At 42.7% G+C, this 21931-nt stretch overlaps 1 protein-coding gene across 1 annotated transcript in view; it reads right to left on the reverse strand.

Moving 5' to 3' along the window:
- LOC142652516 (uncharacterized) overlaps positions 1 to 18448 on the reverse strand; it is a 122393-nt gene extending 103945 nt beyond the window's left edge. The window contains exons 1-2 of the mRNA XM_075828167.1: positions 18373 to 18448; positions 6631 to 7191 (exon numbers count right to left, since the gene is read on the reverse strand). Coding sequence (XP_075684282.1) covers positions 6631 to 7191; positions 18373 to 18448 — 637 coding nt within the window. The remainder of the gene's footprint in view (positions 1 to 6630; positions 7192 to 18372) is intronic.
- Positions 18449 to 21931: the final 3483 nt, after the last annotated feature.

The raw sequence follows: 21931 nt of genomic DNA on the forward strand, positions 1-21931 counted from the left end.
AATGACGATTTTCATTTTCTCGGCCTACTTCCAATAATTTCTGCAAAAAACCTGCGGGGTGAAAATGCTCACTATACCCCTAGATAATTTCCTCAAGGGGTGTAGTTTCCCAAATGGGGTTACTTTTGGTGGATTTCCACTGTTTTGGCACCGAAAGAGCCCTTGAAACCTGACATGGTGCCTAAAATATTTTCTAATAAAAAGGAGGCCCAAAATCCTCTAGGTGCTCCTTTGCTTCTGAGGCCGGTGCTTCAGTCCATTACCGCACTAGGGCCACATGTGGGATATTTCTAAAAACTGCAGAATCTGGGCAATAAATATTGAGTTGCATTTCTCTGGTAAAACCTTCTGTGTTACAAAAAAAATAGATTAAAAATGAATTTCTGCAAAAAAAAAATGAAATTTGAAAATTTCACCTCTACGTTGCTTTAATTCCTGTGAAACGTTTAAAGGGTTAAGAAACTTTCTAAATGCTGTTTTGAATACTTTGAGGGGTGAAGTTTTTAAAATGGGGTGACTTTTTGGGGGTTTCTAATATATAAGGCCCTAAAAGCCGCTTCACAACTGAACTGGCCCCTGTAAAATTAGCCTTTTGAAATTTTCTTGAAAATGTGAGAAATTGCTGCTAAAGTTCTAAGCCTTGTGACGTCATAGAAAAATAAAAGGACGTTCAAAAAATGATGCCAATCTAAAGTAGACATATGGGGGATGTTAATTAGCAACAATTTTGTGTGGTATAACTGCCTGTCTTACAAGCAGATACATTTACATTTAGAAAAATGCTAATTTTTGCAATTTTTCACAAAATTTTGGTGTTTTTCACTGGTAAATATTGAATTTATCGACCACATTTTTCCACTATCATAAAGTCCAATGTGTCACGAGAAAACAATCTCAGAATCGCTTTGATAGGTAAAAGCATTCCGGAGTTATTACCACATAAAGTGAAATATGTCAGATTTGAAAAAATGGGTCTGGTCCTGAAGGCCAAAATGAGCTTGGTCTTGAAGGGGTTAAGCAGGCCACAGGTTTCAAGCAATATGGGAAAGAAAAAGGATCTCTCTGCTGCCGAAAAGCATGAAATAGTGCAATACCTTGGACAAGATATGAAAACATTGGATATTTCAAGAAAACGTAAGCGTGATCATTGTACTGTGAAAAGATTTGTGGCTGATTCAGAGCACAGACGGGTTCGTTCAGATAAAGACATAATGAGGAAGGTTTCTACCAGACAAATTGATAGGATTAGGAGAGCAGCTGCTAAAATGCCATTGCAAAGCAGCAAACAGGTATTTGAAGCCGCTAGTGCCTCTGGAGTCCCGCGAACCTCAAGGTGTAGGATCCTCCAGAGGTTTGCAAGTGTGCATAAAGCTATTATTCGGCCACCACTAAACAATGCTCACAAGCAGAAACGGTTGCAGTGGGCTCAGAAATACATGAAGACTAATTTTCAAACCGTGTTGTTTACTGATGAGTGCCGTGCAACCCTGGATGGTCCAGATGGATGCAGTAATGGATGGTTGGTGAATGGCCACCATGTCCCAACAAGGCTGCGACGTCAGCAAGGAGGTGGCGGAGTCATGTTTTTGGCTGGAATCATGGGGAGAGAGTTGGTAGGCCCCTTTAGGGTCCCTGACGGTGTGAAAATGTCCATACTCTGCAAAGTACGTAGAGTTTATGACTGACCACTTTCTTCCGTGGTACAAAAAGAAGAACCGTGCCTTCCGTAGCTAAATTATCTTCATGCATGACAATGCACCATCTCATGCTGCAAAGAATACCTCTGTGTCATTGGCTGCTATGGGCATAAGAGGAGAGAAACTCATGGTGTGGCCCCCATGTTCGCCTGACCTCAACCCTATTGAGAACCTTTGGAGCATCCTCAAGCAAAATATCTATGAGGGTGGGAGGCAGTTCACATCAAAACAGAAGCTCTGGGAGGCTATTCTGACATCCTGCAAAGATATTCAAGCAGAAACTGTCCAAATACTCACAAATTCAATGGATGCAAGAATTGTGAAGGTGATATCAAAGAAGGGGTCCTATGTTAACATGTAACTTGGCCTGTTAAGTTTTTTTTGATTGAAAGAGCTTTTGATTTCTGTAAATATGACCTGATGCTGCAAATTCAACAGATTACCATTTTAGTTCTCTTTACAACTTTTAAAATGTTTTGATCTCTTTTGTGCATAATAATTTGAAACAGTGCATTTTGAGTTTTTTACTTCTAAAAAAAAAATCTGTTATCATTAGGAGATTTGTTCAATAAAATGTGCATTATACTCCAACGGTTGATGGCTTGAAGATTATACTGACTATCATTTGCATCGACTATTTAGAAAAATCAGCGAAAAATAACATTTGCATAATCATTTGGAATGCGGTATAGTTTGAATGCCTTAGAATGGAATCTATCAAAGGGGGTTTATTTTTGTTTTTGACAACTAAACAAAAGTGTGAACAAGGCCTTGATAGAGCAAACTGTTTAAAATAACCAAACAAATGTGTTTTTATTAAAGTTCATCAAAGTCATTCCAGTAGCATTCCTGATTTTTCCGAATTCTGAAGTACACAATAAATGGTCTTTATTTAAGAATACTACCAAAGCTACATCTTAGTATGTAGTTAAGAAGCCAAGTAAACAAGCTGAGTAATATATTCTAGAAACATGTAGTTTATGCTTCCTGTATGAAAGTAGACATTTTTCATACAGACATTTTCATACTAAATGTTAGATTATTCAAACGATTCTATTATTTTATGTTATCACTCAACATGGATCCTGATCTACAGTTTGTTAACTTTAGACTATCTTTTCAACAATTTGTTCAATCTCAGCTATCAGATCGTTACTCTGCTTCACTGCATGGGCTAAGCTGGGCATTCTTTCACCGGCAGGCAATGGTTCAATTTGGTGCCCCTCACCCCCAAAGTTATACATACAAATCCCTGTATTCTGAGCATCCTACATGGATTTGTAGTTCATTGGTCTAATCATCAGCCTTTTTTGTCCCACTACTGCAGCTAGGTGATGGCCGAAACTCTCCCCTGCAATAAAAATAAGTTTATTAGATGTTAATGCTGGTGCCAGTGGTGACCCCTTCCCACACACAGTACCCAGGGAATATACCTTACTTCCCCCTGCCCCCATTTCAATAGAAAATTCAACCCTTATCTGTTATTTTCTTTGGAATATGCTACATTGCATACCACTTTGAAATATCCACAATAATATATAATCTGGAATTATATACACCGCGTACCAAATTATTATGCAAATGTTATTTTTCGCTGATTTTCCTAAATAGTCGATGCAAATGACAGTCAGTATAATCTTCAAGCCATCAACCGTTGGAGTATAATGCAAATTTTATTGAACAAATCTCCTAATGATAACAGATTTTTTTTTAGAAGTAAAAAACTCAAAATGCACTGTTTCAAATTATTATGCACAACAGAGATCAAAACATTTTAACCCCTTAGTGACCACTAATACGCCTTTTTACGTCGGTCACTAATGGGCTTTAGGCTAGGCTGACGCCTTTTCACGTCAGCCTAGTCTAAGTCCTGCACGGGTCTCCCGTGCAGGCAGGAGCCGGGGCTCTGCTGTCTGATGACAGCTGAGCTCCTGCTCCAACGCCCGCGATCGAAGTTTACTTCGATCGCGGCCGTTTAACCCGTTAAATGCCGCCGTCAATAGCGACCGCGGCATTTAACTTTGTTTACAGAGGGAGTGCGCTCCCTCTGTCACCCATCGGCGGCCCGCGAATGCAATCGCGGGTCTCCGATGGGGTGTCATGGCAGCCGGGGGCTTGATAAAAGCCCCCAGGTCTGCCCTGGACATATTCCTGTTAGGACGCGCCGGAGGCACGTCCTAACAGATTGCCTGTCAGATTTACACTGACAGGCAATAATGCTCTGGTATACGAAGTATACCAGAGCATTATAGCAGCGATCGGAATATCGCACAGTAAAGTCCCCTAGTGGGACTAATAAAATAAGTCATCAAAGTGAAATAAAGATTATTAATAAAAAGTACAGTAAAAAAATAAATAAAACCATTTTTTTCCATAAAAGTGGTTTTATTTAGTAAAAGTGTAAAAAAAAAAAAAAAGTACACATATGTGGTATCGCCGCGACCGTAATGACTCCATTAATAAAGTTAATATGTAATTTAAACCGCAAAGTGAACACCGTAAAAAAAAACGCAAAAAACCGTGGCGAAATTGAAATTTTTTTCCATTGCCCCCCAAAAAAGTCATAATAAAAATGAATCAATAAGTCCCATGCACCCCAAAACAGTACCAATCAAAACTACGTCTCGTCCCGCAGAAAACAAGCCCAAAAATCACTACATTGATGGAAAAATAAAAAAATTACGGCTCTTGGAAAGCGACGATGCAAAAGCAAATAATTTTTGTTCAAAAGTGTTTTTATTGTGCAAAAGTCGTAAAACATAAAAAAACCTCTACATATGTGGTATCGCCGTAATCGTACCGACCCATAGAATAAAGGTAACATGTTATTTACGTCGCATAGTGAACGGCGTCAATTTAAAAACGCATAGAACAATGGCGGAATTTCAGTTTTTTTTTATAATCCCCCCCAAAAAGGTTAATAAAAGTTAATATAAAAATTATATGTACCTAAAAATGGTGCCATTAAAAAGCACAACTAATCCCGCAAAAAGCAAGTCCTCATACAGCTATGTAGATGAAAAAATAAAAACGTTATAGCTCTTTGAATGCGACTATAGAAAAACGAATAAAATAGATTGGTCATTAGGGCCTATAATGGGCTGGTCACTAAGGGGTTAAAGGTTGTAAAGAGGACTAAAATGGTAATTTGTTGAATTTGCAGCATCAGGAGGTCATATTTACAGAAATCAAAAGCTATTTCAATCAAAAGAAACTAAACAGGCCAAGTTAAATTTTAACATAGGACCCCTTCTTTGATATCACCTTCACAATTCTTGTATCCATTGAATTTGTGAGTATTTGGACAGTTTCTGCTTGAATATCTTTGCAGGATGTCAGAATAACCTCCCAGAGCTTCTGTTTTGATGTGAACTGCCTCCCACCCTCATAGATATTTTGCTTGAGGATGCTCCAAAGGTTCTCAATAGGGTTGAGGTCAGGCGAACATGGGGGCCACACCATGAGTTTCTCTCCTCTTATGCCCATAGCAGCCAATGACACAGAGGTATTCTTTGCAGCATGAGATGGTGCATTGTCATGCATGAAGATAATTTAGCTACGGAAGGCACGGTTCTTCTTTTTGTACCACGTAAGAAAGTGGTCAGTCATAAACTCTACGTACTTTGCAGAGGTCATTTTCACACCGTCAGGGACCCTAAAGGGACCTACCAGCTCTCTCCCCATGATTCCAGCCAAAAACATGACTCCGCCACCTCCTTGCTGACGTCGCAGCCTTGTTGGGACATGGTGGCCATTCACCAACCACCCATTACTCCATCCATCTGGACCATCCAGGGTTGCACGGCACTCATCAGTAAACAACACGGTTTGAAAATTAGTCTTCATGTATTTCTGAGCCCACTGCAACCGTTTCTACTTGTGAGCATTGTTTAGGGGTGGCCGAATAATAGCTTTATGCACACTTGCAAACCTCTGGAGGATCCTACACCTTGAGGTTCGCGGGACTCCAGAGGCACCTGCGGCTTCAAATACCTATTTGCTGCTTTGCAATGGCATTTTAGCAGCTGCTCTCCTAATCCTATTAATTTGTCTGGCAGAAACCTTCCTCATTATGCCTTTATCTGAACGAACCCGTCTGTGCTCTGAATCAGCCACAAATCTTTTCACAGTACGATGATCACGCTTAAGTTTTCTTGAAATATCCAATGTTTTCATACCTTGTCCAAGGTATTGCACTATTTCACGCTTTTCGGCAGCAGAGAGATCCTATTTGTTTCCCATATTGCTTGAAACCTGTGGCCTGCTTAATAATGTGGAACGTCCTTCTTAAGTAGTTTTCCTTTGATTGGGCACACCTGGCAAACTAAATTATCACAGGTGTCTGAGATTGATTACAATGATCCAAAGAGCCCTAAGACACAATACCATCCATGAGTTTAATTGAAAAACTAATAATTAAATGTTTATAACACTTATATCCAATGTGCATAATAATTTGGAACACGGTGTAATGCCAACGTCCTAATTCTGGCATTGGTCTGCATCCATTCCATCCCATCAGAATTCTTTTTATCAGGACCCATACAAGCTTGTAAGAAACAGGTCAATTACAGATCTGTCACATCAGTTTTGCTAACTTTTTTTTGTCTGCTCTTAGTGATTATGATGGGATCTACAATAAACTTTCTTGTCATTTTAGTGTTGTGTGGGCTCTCACTACAATGGAAGCAAAAAACACAGTTTCTTCTATATAGTTATTGTGACTGTAATGCGGGCCCTGGATGAGTCAGCTGAGACAATGCATTATGATATGGAATATTTTATATGCAGTTATAAATCAATTCCTGCAAACAATTTTCCATAATTTAATTCCATTGCTGCATCACTAAATATTGACTGGGCTAGTTTTAATTAATGATCTTTTCTGGTTATTCTCAGCATCACAAATGACAACTATATAATATGACATTACCTTCACATATCTTCTGTTGCATGGTCTCCTTAATCCTGTCTATGGTGGTGTAGTCCTCTGCATACAGGACGTAATCAGTGGTGGGAGAATTCGCAATCGCCACTAGTTCAGACTTGGTGATTTCTGAGCCAACTCCTACTGCAAACATGATAATGTTTTGTGCTCTGGCTTGTGCAGCAATTTCCACCACATCATCCTGGGATTTGCCATCAGTTACTACAATGGCAATTCTGTTTTTAGCAAGATTAGTCCTCTGGGATGAAGGAAAAACATTCTCAGTTGCAAATTTAATCGCTTGTCCTGTCTGTGTATTTCCACCCAAGTATTTCATGCCTTTCAGGGCATTAATAAGTTGTTGGTTTGTCCGATGTTGCCCAAGGGGAAATTCCAACCTTGGTAAGTCACTGTATTGAACTACAGCCACCTGGGTGTAAGAAGGTCCAACATCAAAGCTACCGGTTATGTTTATCAGCCAGCTCTTCGCGGTGTCAAAGTTAACATATCCTACACTCCAGGACCCATCAACGATGAACACTAAATCATTAACAGCAGTCCGGCAACCTGTCAACAGATATATACACTCAGTTTAGCAGAAATGTAACCAAAAGTATGCTTTCCTTAAAGGTACACGAAACTTCAAGGAAATGTCTCATCAAAAATGACATTATTGAAGTCAGATTTTATGATCAATGCATTTGTAAAAAAACACTTTCGTGGAATTTTTTGATGGGACTATCCACATAAACATAAGGTTGAAATCTTTTCACACTGGCTACTAGATCAGTCACAATGAGCGGATATTTCATGTTTTCTATATAGATTAAACAGAATGAGCAGAGCTATCTCATTATCATTAGAAAGTTGGCGAGCTAATTAAAACTCTATTGTACAGAGTCCTAGATAAGGCAGGATAGTAAAGGTCCTATTACATGGCCCGACATAGGGTGTGAAAACCAGAGCAGATCAATGAGACAGCACATTGATCGGCGCTCGTTTGCAATGCTTGGTTATGAATGGGGACAAAATACGATCAATGCTTGGTTATGGAGATGAACTACGATCATTCATCCGCATACATTTCCATTAAGTCGGCAGCCCATCTCCCTGTTTACACAGGGAGATGTGGTGCCGACAACGGTAATATTTATTGCTGCATAAACTACACGATCAGCCGATGAACGAGCGTTTGCTCGATCATCGGCTGATCGTTGCCCTATTTACACAGGGTAATGATCAGGAACGAGCATTCATATGAGGGCTCATTTGCCCGATAAATGTCCCATGTAGAAGAGCCTTCAAACCATACACACAGATTAGTCTTTGTATGCAGGTTCTCTCTTTCTGGGGGTGGGCTGCACTCCATCACTTCTTGGAGACTGTAATAATTGCATGACATTTTTCTGTCAATTGACTCATTCATTTCAGTTGCCATAGAGCCCACACCTTCCTGCACTGTCTATACAGACAATAAAGGAAGAAAGGGTGTGTCTCCAATATAGCAGCCCCCAGAAAAGTCTAATAAAAAAAAGGTACGATATTGAAAAAAATAAAGCTGACCACATAATTTATTGTTTACATACTTATTATCTAATTAATAAAACTAAAGTTTAATACATGACACATTAACTTTAAAGAGGCTCTGTCACCAGATTTTGCAACCCCTCTCTGCTATTGCAGCAGATAGGCGCTGCAATGTAGATTACAGTAACGTTTTTATTTTTAAAAAACGAGCATTTTTGGCCAAGTTATGACCATTTTTGTAGTTATGCAAATGAGGCTTGCAAAAGTCCAAGTGGGTGTGTTTAAAAGTAAAAGTCCAAGTGGGCGTGTATTATGTGCGTACATCGGGGCGTTTTTAATACTTTTACTAGCTGGGCGCTCTGACGAAGTATCATCCACTTCTCTTCAGAACGCCCAGCTTCTGCCAGATCACGCTGTGACGTCACTCACAGGTCCTGCATCGTGTCAGACGAGCGAGGACACATCGGCACCAGAGGCTTCAGTTGATTCTGCAGCAGCATCGGCGTTAGCAGGTAAGTCGATGTAGCTACTTACCTGCAAACGCTGATGCTGCTGCAGAATCAACTGTAGCCTCTGGTGCCGATGTGTCCTCGCTCGTCTGACACGATGCAGGACCTGTGAGTGACGTCACAGCGTGATCTGGCAGAAGCTGTGCGTTCTGAAGAGAAGTGGATGATACTTCTCATCAGAACGCCCAGCTAGTAAAAGTATTAAAAACGCCCCGATGTACGCACATAATACACGCCCACTTGGACTTTTAAACACACCCACTTCGACTTTTGCAAGCCTCATTTGCATAACTACAAAAATGGTCATAACTTGGCCAAAAATGCTCGTTTTTTAAAAATAAAAACGTTACTGTAATCTACATTGCAGCGCCTATCTGCTGCAATAGCAGATAGGGGTTGCAAAATCTGGTGACAGAGCCCCTTTAACTGGTTGCCGACACAGGACGAGTATGCTCGTCCTGAGCGGCGAGCACTTCGCGCACTAGGACGAGCATACTCGTCCTGTGTGACAGCAGTCTCTGCCGTCTCTGTGTGTGCGATCGAGAGCGGGGCAACGGCTGTAATACACAGCCACGGCCCCGCTCTGACAGCGGAGAGGAGAGAAACATCTTCTCTCCGCTGTTAACCCTTTGAACGCCGCGATGACAGCTGATCGCGGCGTTCAAAGAGGGGGGACTGCACATTGATCGCGTCACAGAAAATAACTGTGACGCGATCAAAGCCCACAACTCATATGGCCAGACAGGCCAGGGTCCAGTGAAGGACCCCAGGGCTGTCTGAACATATTTCCTGTTGTTAGGGCATACTGAGGTATGCCCTGACAACTGCCTGTGTACAATCAGTAACAGGCTAATGTACTGGCATATAGATCTATGCCAGTACATTACAGTTACAAAATAAAAAAAAAAAATGATAAATCCCTTTATGGGATTAAAAAAAAAAGTTAAATGAATGTTAAAAAAAAATAATGGTAAATAAATAAATAAAAAGTAAATAAAATACACAGAAACACACATTTTTTATAATAAATAAACTTTTTCAAATATAAGTCCCAAAACATGAAATAATATAGACATATTTGGTATCGCCACGACCGTAACAACCTGTACAACAAATGTATAACATTATTTATGATGATCGGTGTATGGTGTAAAAAAAAAAATATTAAAACTGCTGCGCAACAGCTTTTTTTCTGCATTTTAATCTAATTAAAAATGTATAGAAATTAAACGATAATGTATTTGTACCAAAAAATGGTACGTACATAAAGCACAACTCGTCCCGCAAAAAACAAAGTCTCATACAACTACGTCGTACAAAAAATAAAAGCGTTATGAGCGTCGGGATGCAAAGAGGGAAATGTAAAAAAAATTGCTCTGTCCTCAAGGCTAAAATTGACCGTGTCCTTAAGGGGTTAAAGTCTCTTGATTTGGAACCTATCATGTTTCAACTATGGAAGCTTTCTACAATGGTTCCTCTCTGCTGCTTGTTAGGTTTTGTAAAAGTGACATCGATGGACGTTACTTGCGAGTGATTTCAGTGCTACAGCTGGAATTTATGTATTGCATATAGTAAGTAAAAGTGTCTTCCTTTCTGACAGATCCTGCCTGTCCGTTTTGTGTCTGGTTGGCCATTTATTTGAATGGACAGCATGTAATACTACATGCCCCCTGCAGCAGCCACTGTGGCGGACATGTATGACTAACCACAGATTTACCTGACAATCACAACCCCTTTTTAGATTGAAGACCGCCCAGCAACTAGCCGATCATCCTGGTCCAGCTTCAGAAACCCCCCGAATCAGCTGATCGCAAGGCTGAAAAGAGTTTGCCTTCATGAGACAACTCCGCTTAACATAAAGAGTCTGTTTTAATTTTGCCTCAATATGTTTTATATAAAATGTAAATGTCAATGTCAATCTGTGCTGGAAAATAACAAAGGAAATATAAAATATAACACAAGATTCATAGTATGTACAGTAAACATAATATTTCTACTTTGACCTTTCTCTTTGCTTTTGTGTGACCATAATATTTTCATTCTACAAGAAAGTTGACTTATTTTACCAAGTCTCTTTCATTTTGAAAGCCAAAGCCAGAACCAATAGAGCAAACAGTATTTCTATTGACATAGAAGGAGTGTGCTTCCAAAATGCTAACACCCTCTTAATTATATGGATCTGCTGGTGTGACATTGTGTTCCAGCAATGATGAAGCTCTAATTATTCTGTTTCCAGTATTTTCTGAAAATTAGGCTTTGAGGGCCTTATTTGTTTTCATATAACAACATACCTGACTTTAGCCAGCCAAAAGCAACTGGACACTCATAAAACATTTTTGGGAGAAAACACATCATTCACTAGATCTTATACCGTTCATTAAATTGCTTAAACTAAATTAAGGCGAGTTGTCTGCTGTTTTGCATTTTTGATCATATGTTTACTAATGGACAGAATTATTCCTGACAAAAATGCCTATGCTAATGAGACATGTCCACTGTATATTTTGGTCATAACGTCATGTAAATAAAGCTTAAAGGCCATATTCACCTTTGCAACCATTTTTTTTTATTGTTCCAATGCATCTAAAATTAAAATTAAAGAAACTCTGAAAATAGTCTGGATTAAAAGACCCATGTGTCCCCATGGTTAGAGACCACAAAAAAAAAACTAGTATAGTCTGATCCTCCAGATTGTATGGCTGTAGGATCAGACTACACAAGATATTTTGTAGTCCATAAGGGTATGTTCACACGTAGTGACCAAAAACGTCTGAAAATACGGAGCTGTTTTCAGGAGAAAACAGCTCCTGATTTTTCAGGCGTTTTTTTTAACAACTCGTGTTTTTCACTGCGTTTTTTACGGCCGTTTTTGGAGCTGTTTTTCAATGGAGTCAATGAAAAAACGCTTCCAAAAATGTCCCAAGAAGTGTCCTACATTTCTTTTGACGAGCCGTGTAAAATAAAGGCTCGTGGGAACAGAACATCGTAATTCCCATTGAAAGCAATGGACAGATGTTTGTAGGCGTATTAGGGGCGTTTTTTCAGGTGTAATTCGAGGCGTAAAAAACACCCGAATTACGTCTGAAAATAGGCCTTGTGTACATACCCTAAGGGTATGTTCACACGTAGTCAACAAAAACGTCTGAAAATCCAGAGCTGTTTTCAAGGGAAAACAGACCCTGCTTTTCAGACGTTTTTTGACCAACTCGCATTTTTCGCGGCGTTTTTCGCGCCGTTTTCGCGCCGTTTTTTACGTCCGTTTTTGGAGCTGTTTTCATTGGAGTCTATGAGAAAACAGCTCCAAAAACGTCCAAAGAAGTGTCCTGCACTTCTTTTGACGAGGCTGTATTTTTACGCGTCGTCGTTTGACAGCTGTCAAACGACGACGCGTAAATAACAGGTCGTCTGCACAGTACGTCGGCAAACCCATTCAAATGAATGGGCAGATGTTTGCCGACGAATTGTAGCCCTATTTTCAGACGTAAAACGAGGCATAATACGCCTCGTTTACTTCTGAAAATAGGTCGTGTGAACCCAGCCTAAGGGTATGTGCACACGGTGAGAGGCTTTTAAGGGTATGTTCACACGTAGTCAACAAAAACGTCTGAAAATCCAGAGCTGTTTTCAAGGGAAAACAGACCCTGCTTTTCAGACGTTTTTTGACCAACTCGCATTTTTCGCGGCGTTTTTCGCGCCGTTTTCGCGGCGTTTTTTACGTCCGTTTTTGGAGCTGTTTTCATTGGAGTCTATGAGAAAACAGCTCCAAAAACGTCAAAAGAAGTGTCCTGCACTTCTTTTTACGAGGCGTAATTTTACGCGTCGTAATTGCCGTACGACGCGTAAAATTACGCGTCGTGTGGACAATACAGCGTTCTACCCATAGAAAGTAATGGGCAGATGTTTGACGACGTATTTGAGACGTATTTCCAGACGTAAAACGAGGCAAAATACGCATCGTATACGTCTGAAATTTGGCCGTGTGAACATACCCATAGGCTGAAATGACAGACTGTTTTCAGGAGAAAACAGCTGCCTCGTTTCAGCCGTAATTCCTCCTCCTCGCATTTTGCGAGGCTTCTCTGACAGCCGTAAATTTTGAGCTGTGCTTCATTGAGTTCAATGAAGAACGGCTCAAATTACGTCTGAAAGAAGTGTCCTGCACTTCTTTTGACAAGTCTGTATTTTTACGCGTCGTCGTTTGACAGCTGTCAAACGACGACGCGTAAATGACAAGTCGTCTGCACAGTACGTCGGCAAACCCATTCAAATGAATGGGCAGATGTTTGCCGACGTATTGTAGCCCTATTATCAGATGTAAAACGAGGCATAATACGCTTCTTTTACGTCTGAATATAGGTCGTGTGAACCCAGCCTTAGGGCAGATTCACACGAACGTTGCGTTTTTGCGCGCGCAAACAACGCAGCGTTTTGCGAGCGCAAAAACCATTTGACAGCTGCGTGTGTCATGCGTGTCTGATGCGCGGCTGCGTGATTTTCGCGCAGCCGGCATCATAGAGCTCATGCTTGTCAACGCCCGTCACTGTCCAAGGTGCTGAAAGAGCTAAATCTTTCAGCACCCTCGACAGTGAATGCCGAACACAACAGCGAAAAACCTGTAAAAAAAAAAGATAAAGTTCCTACTTACCGAGAACTTCCCGGCCGTTGCCTTGGTGACGCGTCCTTGGTGACGCGTCCTTGGTGACGCGCCTCTCTTGACATCGGGCCCCACCTCCCTGGATGACGCAGCAGTCCAAGTGACCGCTGCAGCCTGTGATTGGCTGCAGCCTGTGCTTGGCCTGTGATTGGCTGGAGCTGTCACTTGAACTGAAGTGTCATCCCGGGAGGTCGGACTGCAGGAAGGAGACATGAGTAATCGGTAAGTTAGAACTTCGTTTTTTTTTACAGGTTAATGTATTTTGGGATCGCAAGTCACTGTCCATGGTGCTGAAACAGTTTAACTCTTTCAGCACCATGGACAGTGACTATCTCCTGACGTCGCGTACCGATAATTTTTTTGCCGGGATCGGCCAAAACGAGTTTGGCCGAACCCGGTGAAGTTCGGTACGCTTGTCCGGCTTCGCTCATCGCAAAGACACTCCGTTTGGATGTTCGGAAACAGAAAAGCACGTGGTGCTTTTCAGTTTTCATTCATCCTTTTCACTGCTGTTGCGCGAATCACGCTCGTCCCACGGAAGTGCTTCCGTGTGGTGCGCGTGATTTTCACGCACCCATTGACTTCAATGGGTGCGTGATGCGCGAAATACGCAGAGTTATTGAACCTGTCGCGCTTTTTGCGCAGCAGACAAACGCTGCGCAAAAAGCACGGACTGTCTGTACTGCCCCATAGACTTGTATTGGTCCATGCGTGCCGCGTGAAAACCACGCGGCCCGCACGGACCGAATACACGCTCGTGTGAATCCCCCCTTAGGCCTCATTTACACGAACGTAATATACGCGCGTGCGACGCGCGTGCTTTGCACGCATGTCGTACGCACCTATATTAGTCAATGGGGCAGTTTAGACGATGCGTGAATTGCGCTCAGCGCGTGTGCGCAGAAAAAAACTCACGACATGTTCTATAATCGTGCGTTTTTCGCGCACTCACGCACCCATTGAAGTCAATGGGTGCGTGAAAACCACGCATGCCGCACGGAAACACTTCCGTGCGAACTGCGTGATTCGCGCAAGAGCTGTCAAACTCCTGAATGTAAACAGAAAAGCACCACGTGCTTTTCTGTTTACAAACATCCAAACGGAGTGTCAAATTCGAGATGAGCGCACCGAACTTTACCGGGTTCGGCCAAACTCGTTTTGACCGAAACCGGTAAAAAATGTTCGGGTACGCGACGTCAGGAGACAGTCACTGTCCACGGTGCTGAAAGCGTTAAACTGGTTCAGCACCATGGACAGTGACTTCCGCTCCGAAAATCCATGAACCTGTAAAAAAAAAAAGACGTTCTGACTTACCGATAACTCCGGTCCGACCTCCCGGGATGACAGTAAAGTCCAAGTGACAGCTGCAGCCAATCACAGGCCAAGCACAGGCTGCAGCCAATCACAGGCTGCAGCGGTCTCATGGACTGCGGCGTCATCCTGGGAGGTGGGGCCGGATGACAAGAGAGGGACGCGTCACCAAGGCAACGGCCGGGAGCCCGGACTGGGGGAAGCAGGAAGTTCTTGGTAAGTATGAAAGTCTTTTTTTATTCACAGGTTGGTGTATATTGTGTTCGGCATTCACTGTCGAGGGTGCTGAAAGAGTTACTGCCGATCAGTTAGCTCTTTCAGCACCTTGGACAGTGACGGGCGTCGACTAGCCTCATCTCTATGATGGCGGCTGCGCGAAAATCACGCAGCCGCGCATCATACACGGATGACACACGGACCTGCCAAGTGCCTTTTGCGCGCGCAAAACGCAGCGTTTTTTGCGCGCGCAAAACGCACACGCTCGTGTAAATGAGGCCTTAGACTGCATAGGAGCTGTAGACTTGAAGTAGATTTTCAATCAAGACTGTTTGCAAAAATGCTTCTTTCATTTTAGATGATTTGGAACAACTGAGTAGTTGAGTAACACTGCACCTTCACTCAGCTACTGTGGAAAAATATTTGTTGCAAAGGTGGACATGGCCTTTAATCATTGCATATTGAAAAGTTCTGTACCATTTTCAAGATATCTATTTGATTTGAGTAAATAGAAACATTCTTGTTTACATTCTCAGACTGTATGATCTGATACATTTTAACAGACTGCTGCTATGAGAAGGCTGTTTGTAGCATAGGTAAGGTTTTCAGCCTCTGACTGTAAATATACAAATATACTCAATCACTTTCTATTGTCAGTAAATTCACCATTGCTTATGTAAACAAATCGGTTATGACCAATCTCTCCTCTGACCATGTGCATTTTACCAAGGCCGATGTTTTGGGGGGGCATACTGGGCAATTGCCCAGGGCTCCCATCCTCTTAGGGCACCCTGCCCAGTGGCGTCGCTAGCACTGGTGGGCGCCCCAGTGCTAGCTACAGCCACATTCACTGTATCTGCATCCTCGGGATGCAGATACAAATGAATACTATAGGCTGCAGGCCACGTTAGGCCTGCAGCCTAATAGGCGCTGGGAAGACTCCCTGCGCAAGCCGGCGTGATGATGTCACTACATCACGCTGGTCTGCGCAAGCGTCACGTCTGGAGGCTGTGCAGCGGAGTGCCTTGTCCGATGCGGGAACGGGGCAAGTTAAGTACAATATTTTTTGGGTGGCACTATGTACAAGGGAGGGGGGGCTGTGTGGTGCTATATACAGGGTGGGCCATTTATATGGATACACCTAAATAAAATGGGAATGGTTGGTGATATTAACTTCCTGTTTGTGGCACATTAGTATATGGGAGGGGGGAAACTTTTCAGGCTGGGTGTTGACTATGGCGGCCATTTTGAAGTCGGACATTTTGTATCCAACTTTAGTTTTTTCAATGGGAAGAGGGTCATGTGACACATCAAACTTATCGAGAATTTCACAAGAAAAACAATGGTGTGCTTGGTTTTAACGTTACTTTATTCTTTCATGAGTTATTTACAAGTTTCGGACCACTTATAAAATGTGTTCAAAGTGCTGCCCATTGTGTTGGATTGTCAATGCAACCCTCTTCTCCCACTCTTCACACACTGATAGCAACACCGCAGAAGAAATGCTAGCACAGGCTTCCAGTATCCGTAGTTTCAGTTGCTGCACATCTCGTATCTTCACAGCATAGACAATTGCCTTCAGATGACCCCAAAGATAAAAGTCTAAGGGAGTCAGATCGGGAGGCATTTCTTCTGCGGTGTTGCTATCAGTGTGTGAAGAGTGGGAGAAGAGGGTTGCATTGACAATCCAACACAATGGGCAGCACTTTGAACACATTTTATAAGTGGTCAGAAACCCGTAAATAACTCATGAAAGAATAAAGTAACGTTAAAACCAAGCACACCATTGTTTTTCTTGTGAAATTCTCGATAAGTTTGATGTGTCACATGACCCTCTTCCCATTGAAAAAACTAAAGTTGGATACAAAATGGCCGACTTAAAAATGGCCGCCATAGTCAACACCCAGCTTGAAAAGTTTCCCCCCTCCCATATACTAATGTGCCACAAACAGGAAGTTAATATCACCAACCATTCCCATTTTATTTAGGTGTATCCATATAAATGGCCCACCCTGTACAAGGGGGGGTTGTGTGGCACTGTATACAAGGGGGGCTGTGTGGCACTATATACAAGGGGGGCTGTATGGCACTATATACAAGCGAGGCTGTGTGGCACTTTATACAAGGGCGGGCTGTGTGGCACTATATACAAGTCATGTGGCTGTGTGGCACTATATACAAGGGGCTCATTATAGCACTATATACAAGGGGGCTGTGTGGCACTATATACAAGGGGGGCTGTGTGGCACTATATACAAGGGAGGGCTGTGTGGCACTATATATACAAGGGGGGCGCTGTGTGGCACTATATACAAGGGGGGGCTGTGTGGCACTATATACAAGGGGGGCTGTGTGGCACTATATACAAGGGAGGGGTCTGTGTGGCACTGTATACAAGAGGAGGGCTGTTTGGCACTATATACATGGGGGGCTGTGTGGCACTATATACAAGCGGGGCTGTGTGGCACTATATACAAGGTGGGCTATGTGGCACTATATACAACGGGAGCTGTGGGGCACTATCTACAAAGGGGAGGCTGTGTGGCACTATCTACTAAGGGGGGCTATGTGGCAATATATATAGGGGGAGGATTTTAGCGCTATCTACAGAGGGGCTGTGTTGTGCTATCTACAGGGGGCACAAAGGGGGCATTATTACTATGGGGGCACGGTTATTGATGGGGCACTTTTATTGTGTTGAGGACTGAGGGATCATTATTACCATCTGAGGCACTGTTGATTACAAGTTTGTTTAGAGGATGGGATATAGGTGTGGAGGCTGCTGGAAAAGCGAGAAACCAACATGTCTGTGTGTCAAATTCTGCAGAGACGAGTCGTGGTTGGAATACATATTACCGTGGTCTGGGCCGGATGGAGGAAAAAAAGGGAAAGTGAATGATTCTAATCAGAGAAGATATCATCTGTGAGTCACTGGATATAAATGTGCTTTAATAACTTATATGGTCTGCAGAGCTCCAGTGTATAACTGGCATCTACCACTATATGGTCACTATATGTTGGTAATATTGGTCTTTGTATAGTGTTTTTTATTCAGTGACAGTATGGGGACATTATTCAGTCATTATGTGAGGTGTATTGGCTTACCGGGCTCTTTGACAGTCGCTCCTTTCCAGGCCGCCATTGGGTCACATGATCCCCACCTTTGTTCACCCAAATTCTACAGTGTCCTCTGTAGGGACTGGAGGTCAGTCTCTTAATGCAAGTCTATGAGACTCACACAGATTTGCATTTGAGCGACTGACTACTGGTCCCTACAGCAGACACTATATAATTCAGGGAGTTAGTGGGGACCACGTGACCCAGCAGTGGCCCGGAATGGAGCGGCTTACTGTTAAATATAGTGCCGGGTAAGCCAATACACTGCACGACCTTTCACTTGATCACATTATCAAATGTGTGTGTGGGGGGGGCGGGGGGTGGATGACTTTTTTTTTTTTTTTAATGATAGTAGCTGACATAACTATTCACGTCATATAAATATATTATACCACTAGAGGAATGAGGTTTTACCTGCTTGAGTATCTTCTTCATCGTCATCATCATCATCATCATCTGCATCTTGTCCACAGATAGACTCTGCAAGCATTATTATTGCAAAAACATTTAATGCCCAAGTGTATTTCATTGTAGATTTAATTGTTTTTTGAAGTTTTTAAGTTATCTGTAATGAGAAAACAAATGGAAATGGAACAATGCATATTTGAATATAAAGGTAAAAGTTATTTTTTTCTCAGCTCTGTTTTTATGGTCAATATCGGTAAGTTCTATACAGGGCCGGCCCTAGGATAGATGGCGCCCTGTGCGAAATGATCTTTCGGCGCCCCACCCCATCATTTAACCCCTTAGTGACCAGCCCATTTTAGGCCCTAATGACCAAGCTATTTTATTCGTTTTTCTATAGTCGCATTCAAAGAGCTATAACGTTTTTATTTTTTTGTCTACATAGCTGTATGAGGACTTGTTTTTTGCGGGATTAGTTGTACTTTTTAATAGCACCATTTTAGGGTACATATAATTTTTATATTAACTTTTATTAACCTTTTTGGGGGGGATTATAAAAAAAACCTGAAATTCCGCCATTGTTCTATGCGTTTTTAAATTGACGCCGTTCACTATGCGACGTAAATAACATGTTACCTTTATTCTATGGGTCGGTACGATTACGGCGATACCACATATGTAGAGTTTTTTTTACGACTTTTGCACAATATAAACACTTTTGAACTAAAATTATTTGTTTTTGCATCGTCGCTTTCCAAGAGCCGTAATTTTTTTATTTTTCCATCAATGTAGTGAATTTTTGGGCTTGTTTTCTGCGGGACAAGACGTAGTTTTGAATGGTACTGTTTTGGGGTGCATGGGACTTATTGATTCATTTTTATTATGACTTTTTTGGGGGGCAATGGAAAAAAATTGCAATTTCGCCATTGTTTTTTGCGTTTTTTTTTTCCGGTGTTCACCTTGTGGTTTAAATTACATATTAACTTTATTAATGGAGTCATTCCGATCGCGGCGATACCACATATGTGTACTTTTTTTTTTTTTTTTTTACACTTTTACTAAATAAAACCACTTTTTATGGAAAAAAATGTTTGTTTTTTTTTTGTTTTTTTTTTACTGTACTTTTTATTAATAATCTTTATTTCACTTTGATGACTTATTTTATTAGTCCCACTAGGGGACTTTACTGTGCGATCATCCGATCGCTGCTATAATGCTTTGGTATACTTCGTATACCAGAGCATTATTGACTGTCAGTGTAAATCTGACAGCCAATCTGTTAGGACGTGCCTTTATCAAGCCCCCGGCTGCCATGACACCCCATCGGAGACCCGCGATTGCATTCGCGGGCCGCCGATGGGTGACAGAGGGAGCGCACTCCCTCTGTAAACAAAGTTAAATGCCGCGGTCGCTATTGACGGCGGCATTTAACGGGTTAAACGGCCGCGATCGAAGTAAACTTCGATCGCGGGCGTTGGAGCAGGAGCTCAGCTGTCATCAGACAGTAGAGCCCCGGCTCCTGGCTGCACGGGAGACCCGTGCAGGACTTAGGCTAGGCGAACGTAAAAAGGCGTCAGCCAAGCCTAAGGCCCCTTAGTGACCGACATAAAAAGGCGTATTGGTGGTCACTAAGGGGTTAAAAAAAATGCCCTCGCAAGCTCCTGTGGTATCTGTCTGCTGAGATATTTCCATTATATTTGTTTTTCGATTCTGGGAAGTTTAGTTTCTGTCTCTTTGCATATAGGATTTAGACCTAATAATGTTTGCACATTCTGTTGGCCATAATATCTGTTTGACACTCAATAGATATGTATAACATTTACACTCCTTTTCTCTTCAGCAGTCACGGTTTCCTTTTTACTGTCTGTTTGTTTCTTATTGTTCTTCTGTAATTCTGTACTAATGATGTACCTCATTATCCTTTGGATTAAGGGTGTGAGGATGGTTGTAAACGCTCATGTTTTTTTTTCTCAAAAAAGAAAAACTTCAATTGGAAAAAAAAAAAAAATGCCCCATAAAAAATTATAATGCCCCTTTAGTGCCCCCATACAGTATAACAATAATATTTAATAATATAATATATTACAACACCTTCAAGGACACAGTATTTTGTCCTCTAATTGTGCCCACAGTATTATGCCACCTGTAGTACCCCCTACACAGTATAATGTCCGCTTAGTGGCCCCCACACAGTATAGTGCCCCCCTGTAGATTTTGCCATATAGCCTCACTGTAGACAGTGCCATAATCCCCCACCTCCTTTTTGTAGATCGTGCCATACAGCCCCCCCCCACCTCCCCCTTGTAGACAGTGCCATACAGTCCCCCACTCCCCCTTGTAGACAGCGTTGTTTGACCTTTTTTTTGTGTTTTTTGAAGCGAATGCAAAAGACGCAGGCAAAAAAGCTCCAAACGAGTGCCGCAGGTATTTTCTGCCTGCTATTACTTTCAATTGGAGGTCAGAGGCGGAAACCACTTGAAGACCATCAGCCCCCCACTCACAGTAAAAATGACCATCAGCCCCCCACTCACAGTAAAATGACCATCAGCCCACCACTCACAGATTCACCCTGTAGGTAGCGCCACACAGCCCCTTGTAGGTAGCGCCACACAGCCCCCTTGTGGGTAGCACCACACAGCTCCCTTGTAGGTAGTGCCAGACAGCCCCTTGTGGGTAGCGCCACACAGCCCCCTTGTGGGTAGCACCACACAGCCCCTTGTAGGTAGCACCACACAGCCCCCTTGTAGGTAGCGCCAGACAGCCCCCTTGTAGGTAGCACCAGACAGCCCCCTTGTAGGTAGCGCCACACAGCCCCCTTGTAGGTAGCGCCACACAGCCCCCTTGTAGGTAGCGCCACACAGCCCCCTTTTAGATAGCGCCACACAGCCTAATTGTAGATAGCGCCACACAGCCCCCTGTAAAGAGCGCCACACAGCCCCCTGTAGGGAGTGCCACACAGCCCCCTGGTAGGAAGTGCCGCACAGACCCCTGGTAGGGAGTGCCGCACAGACCCCTGGTAGGGGGTGCCGCACAGACCCCTGGTAGGGAGTGCCGCACAGACCCCTGGTAGGGAGTGCCCCACAGCCCACAGCCCCCTGGTAGGGAGTGCCACACAGCGCCCTCGTTGGTAGCGCCCCACAGTCCCCTGGTTGGTAGCGCCACACAGCCCCCTGGTTGGTAGTGCCACACATCCCACAGCCCCCTGGTTGGTGGTGCCACACAGCCCCCTGGTAGGTAATGCCACACTGCCCACAGCCCCCTTGTAGGTAGTGCAAGGACTACTAAATAACCGTGATAGCTGGCGGGCAATAGACATTCAAAAAAGGACAACTGTGCGGGAGCACACAAAATACCCAGCTTTCCCAGCTATCAAATAAATGTGTGGAAATAAACTAAGATATAACTTTTATTTAGTCTAGCTAAAGGATTAAACCTTTTGGCTAGATTAAATAAAAGTTATATCTTAGTTTATTTCCACACATTTATTTGATAGCCGGGAAAGCTGGGTAATTTGTGTGCTCCTGCACAGTTGTCCTTTTTTGTAGGTAGTGTCACACAGCCCGCTTGT

Source organism: Rhinoderma darwinii, chromosome 5 (assembly GCF_050947455.1).
Source record: "Rhinoderma darwinii isolate aRhiDar2 chromosome 5, aRhiDar2.hap1, whole genome shotgun sequence".
NCBI classification, from domain to species: Eukaryota; Metazoa; Chordata; class Amphibia; order Anura; family Rhinodermatidae; genus Rhinoderma; species Rhinoderma darwinii.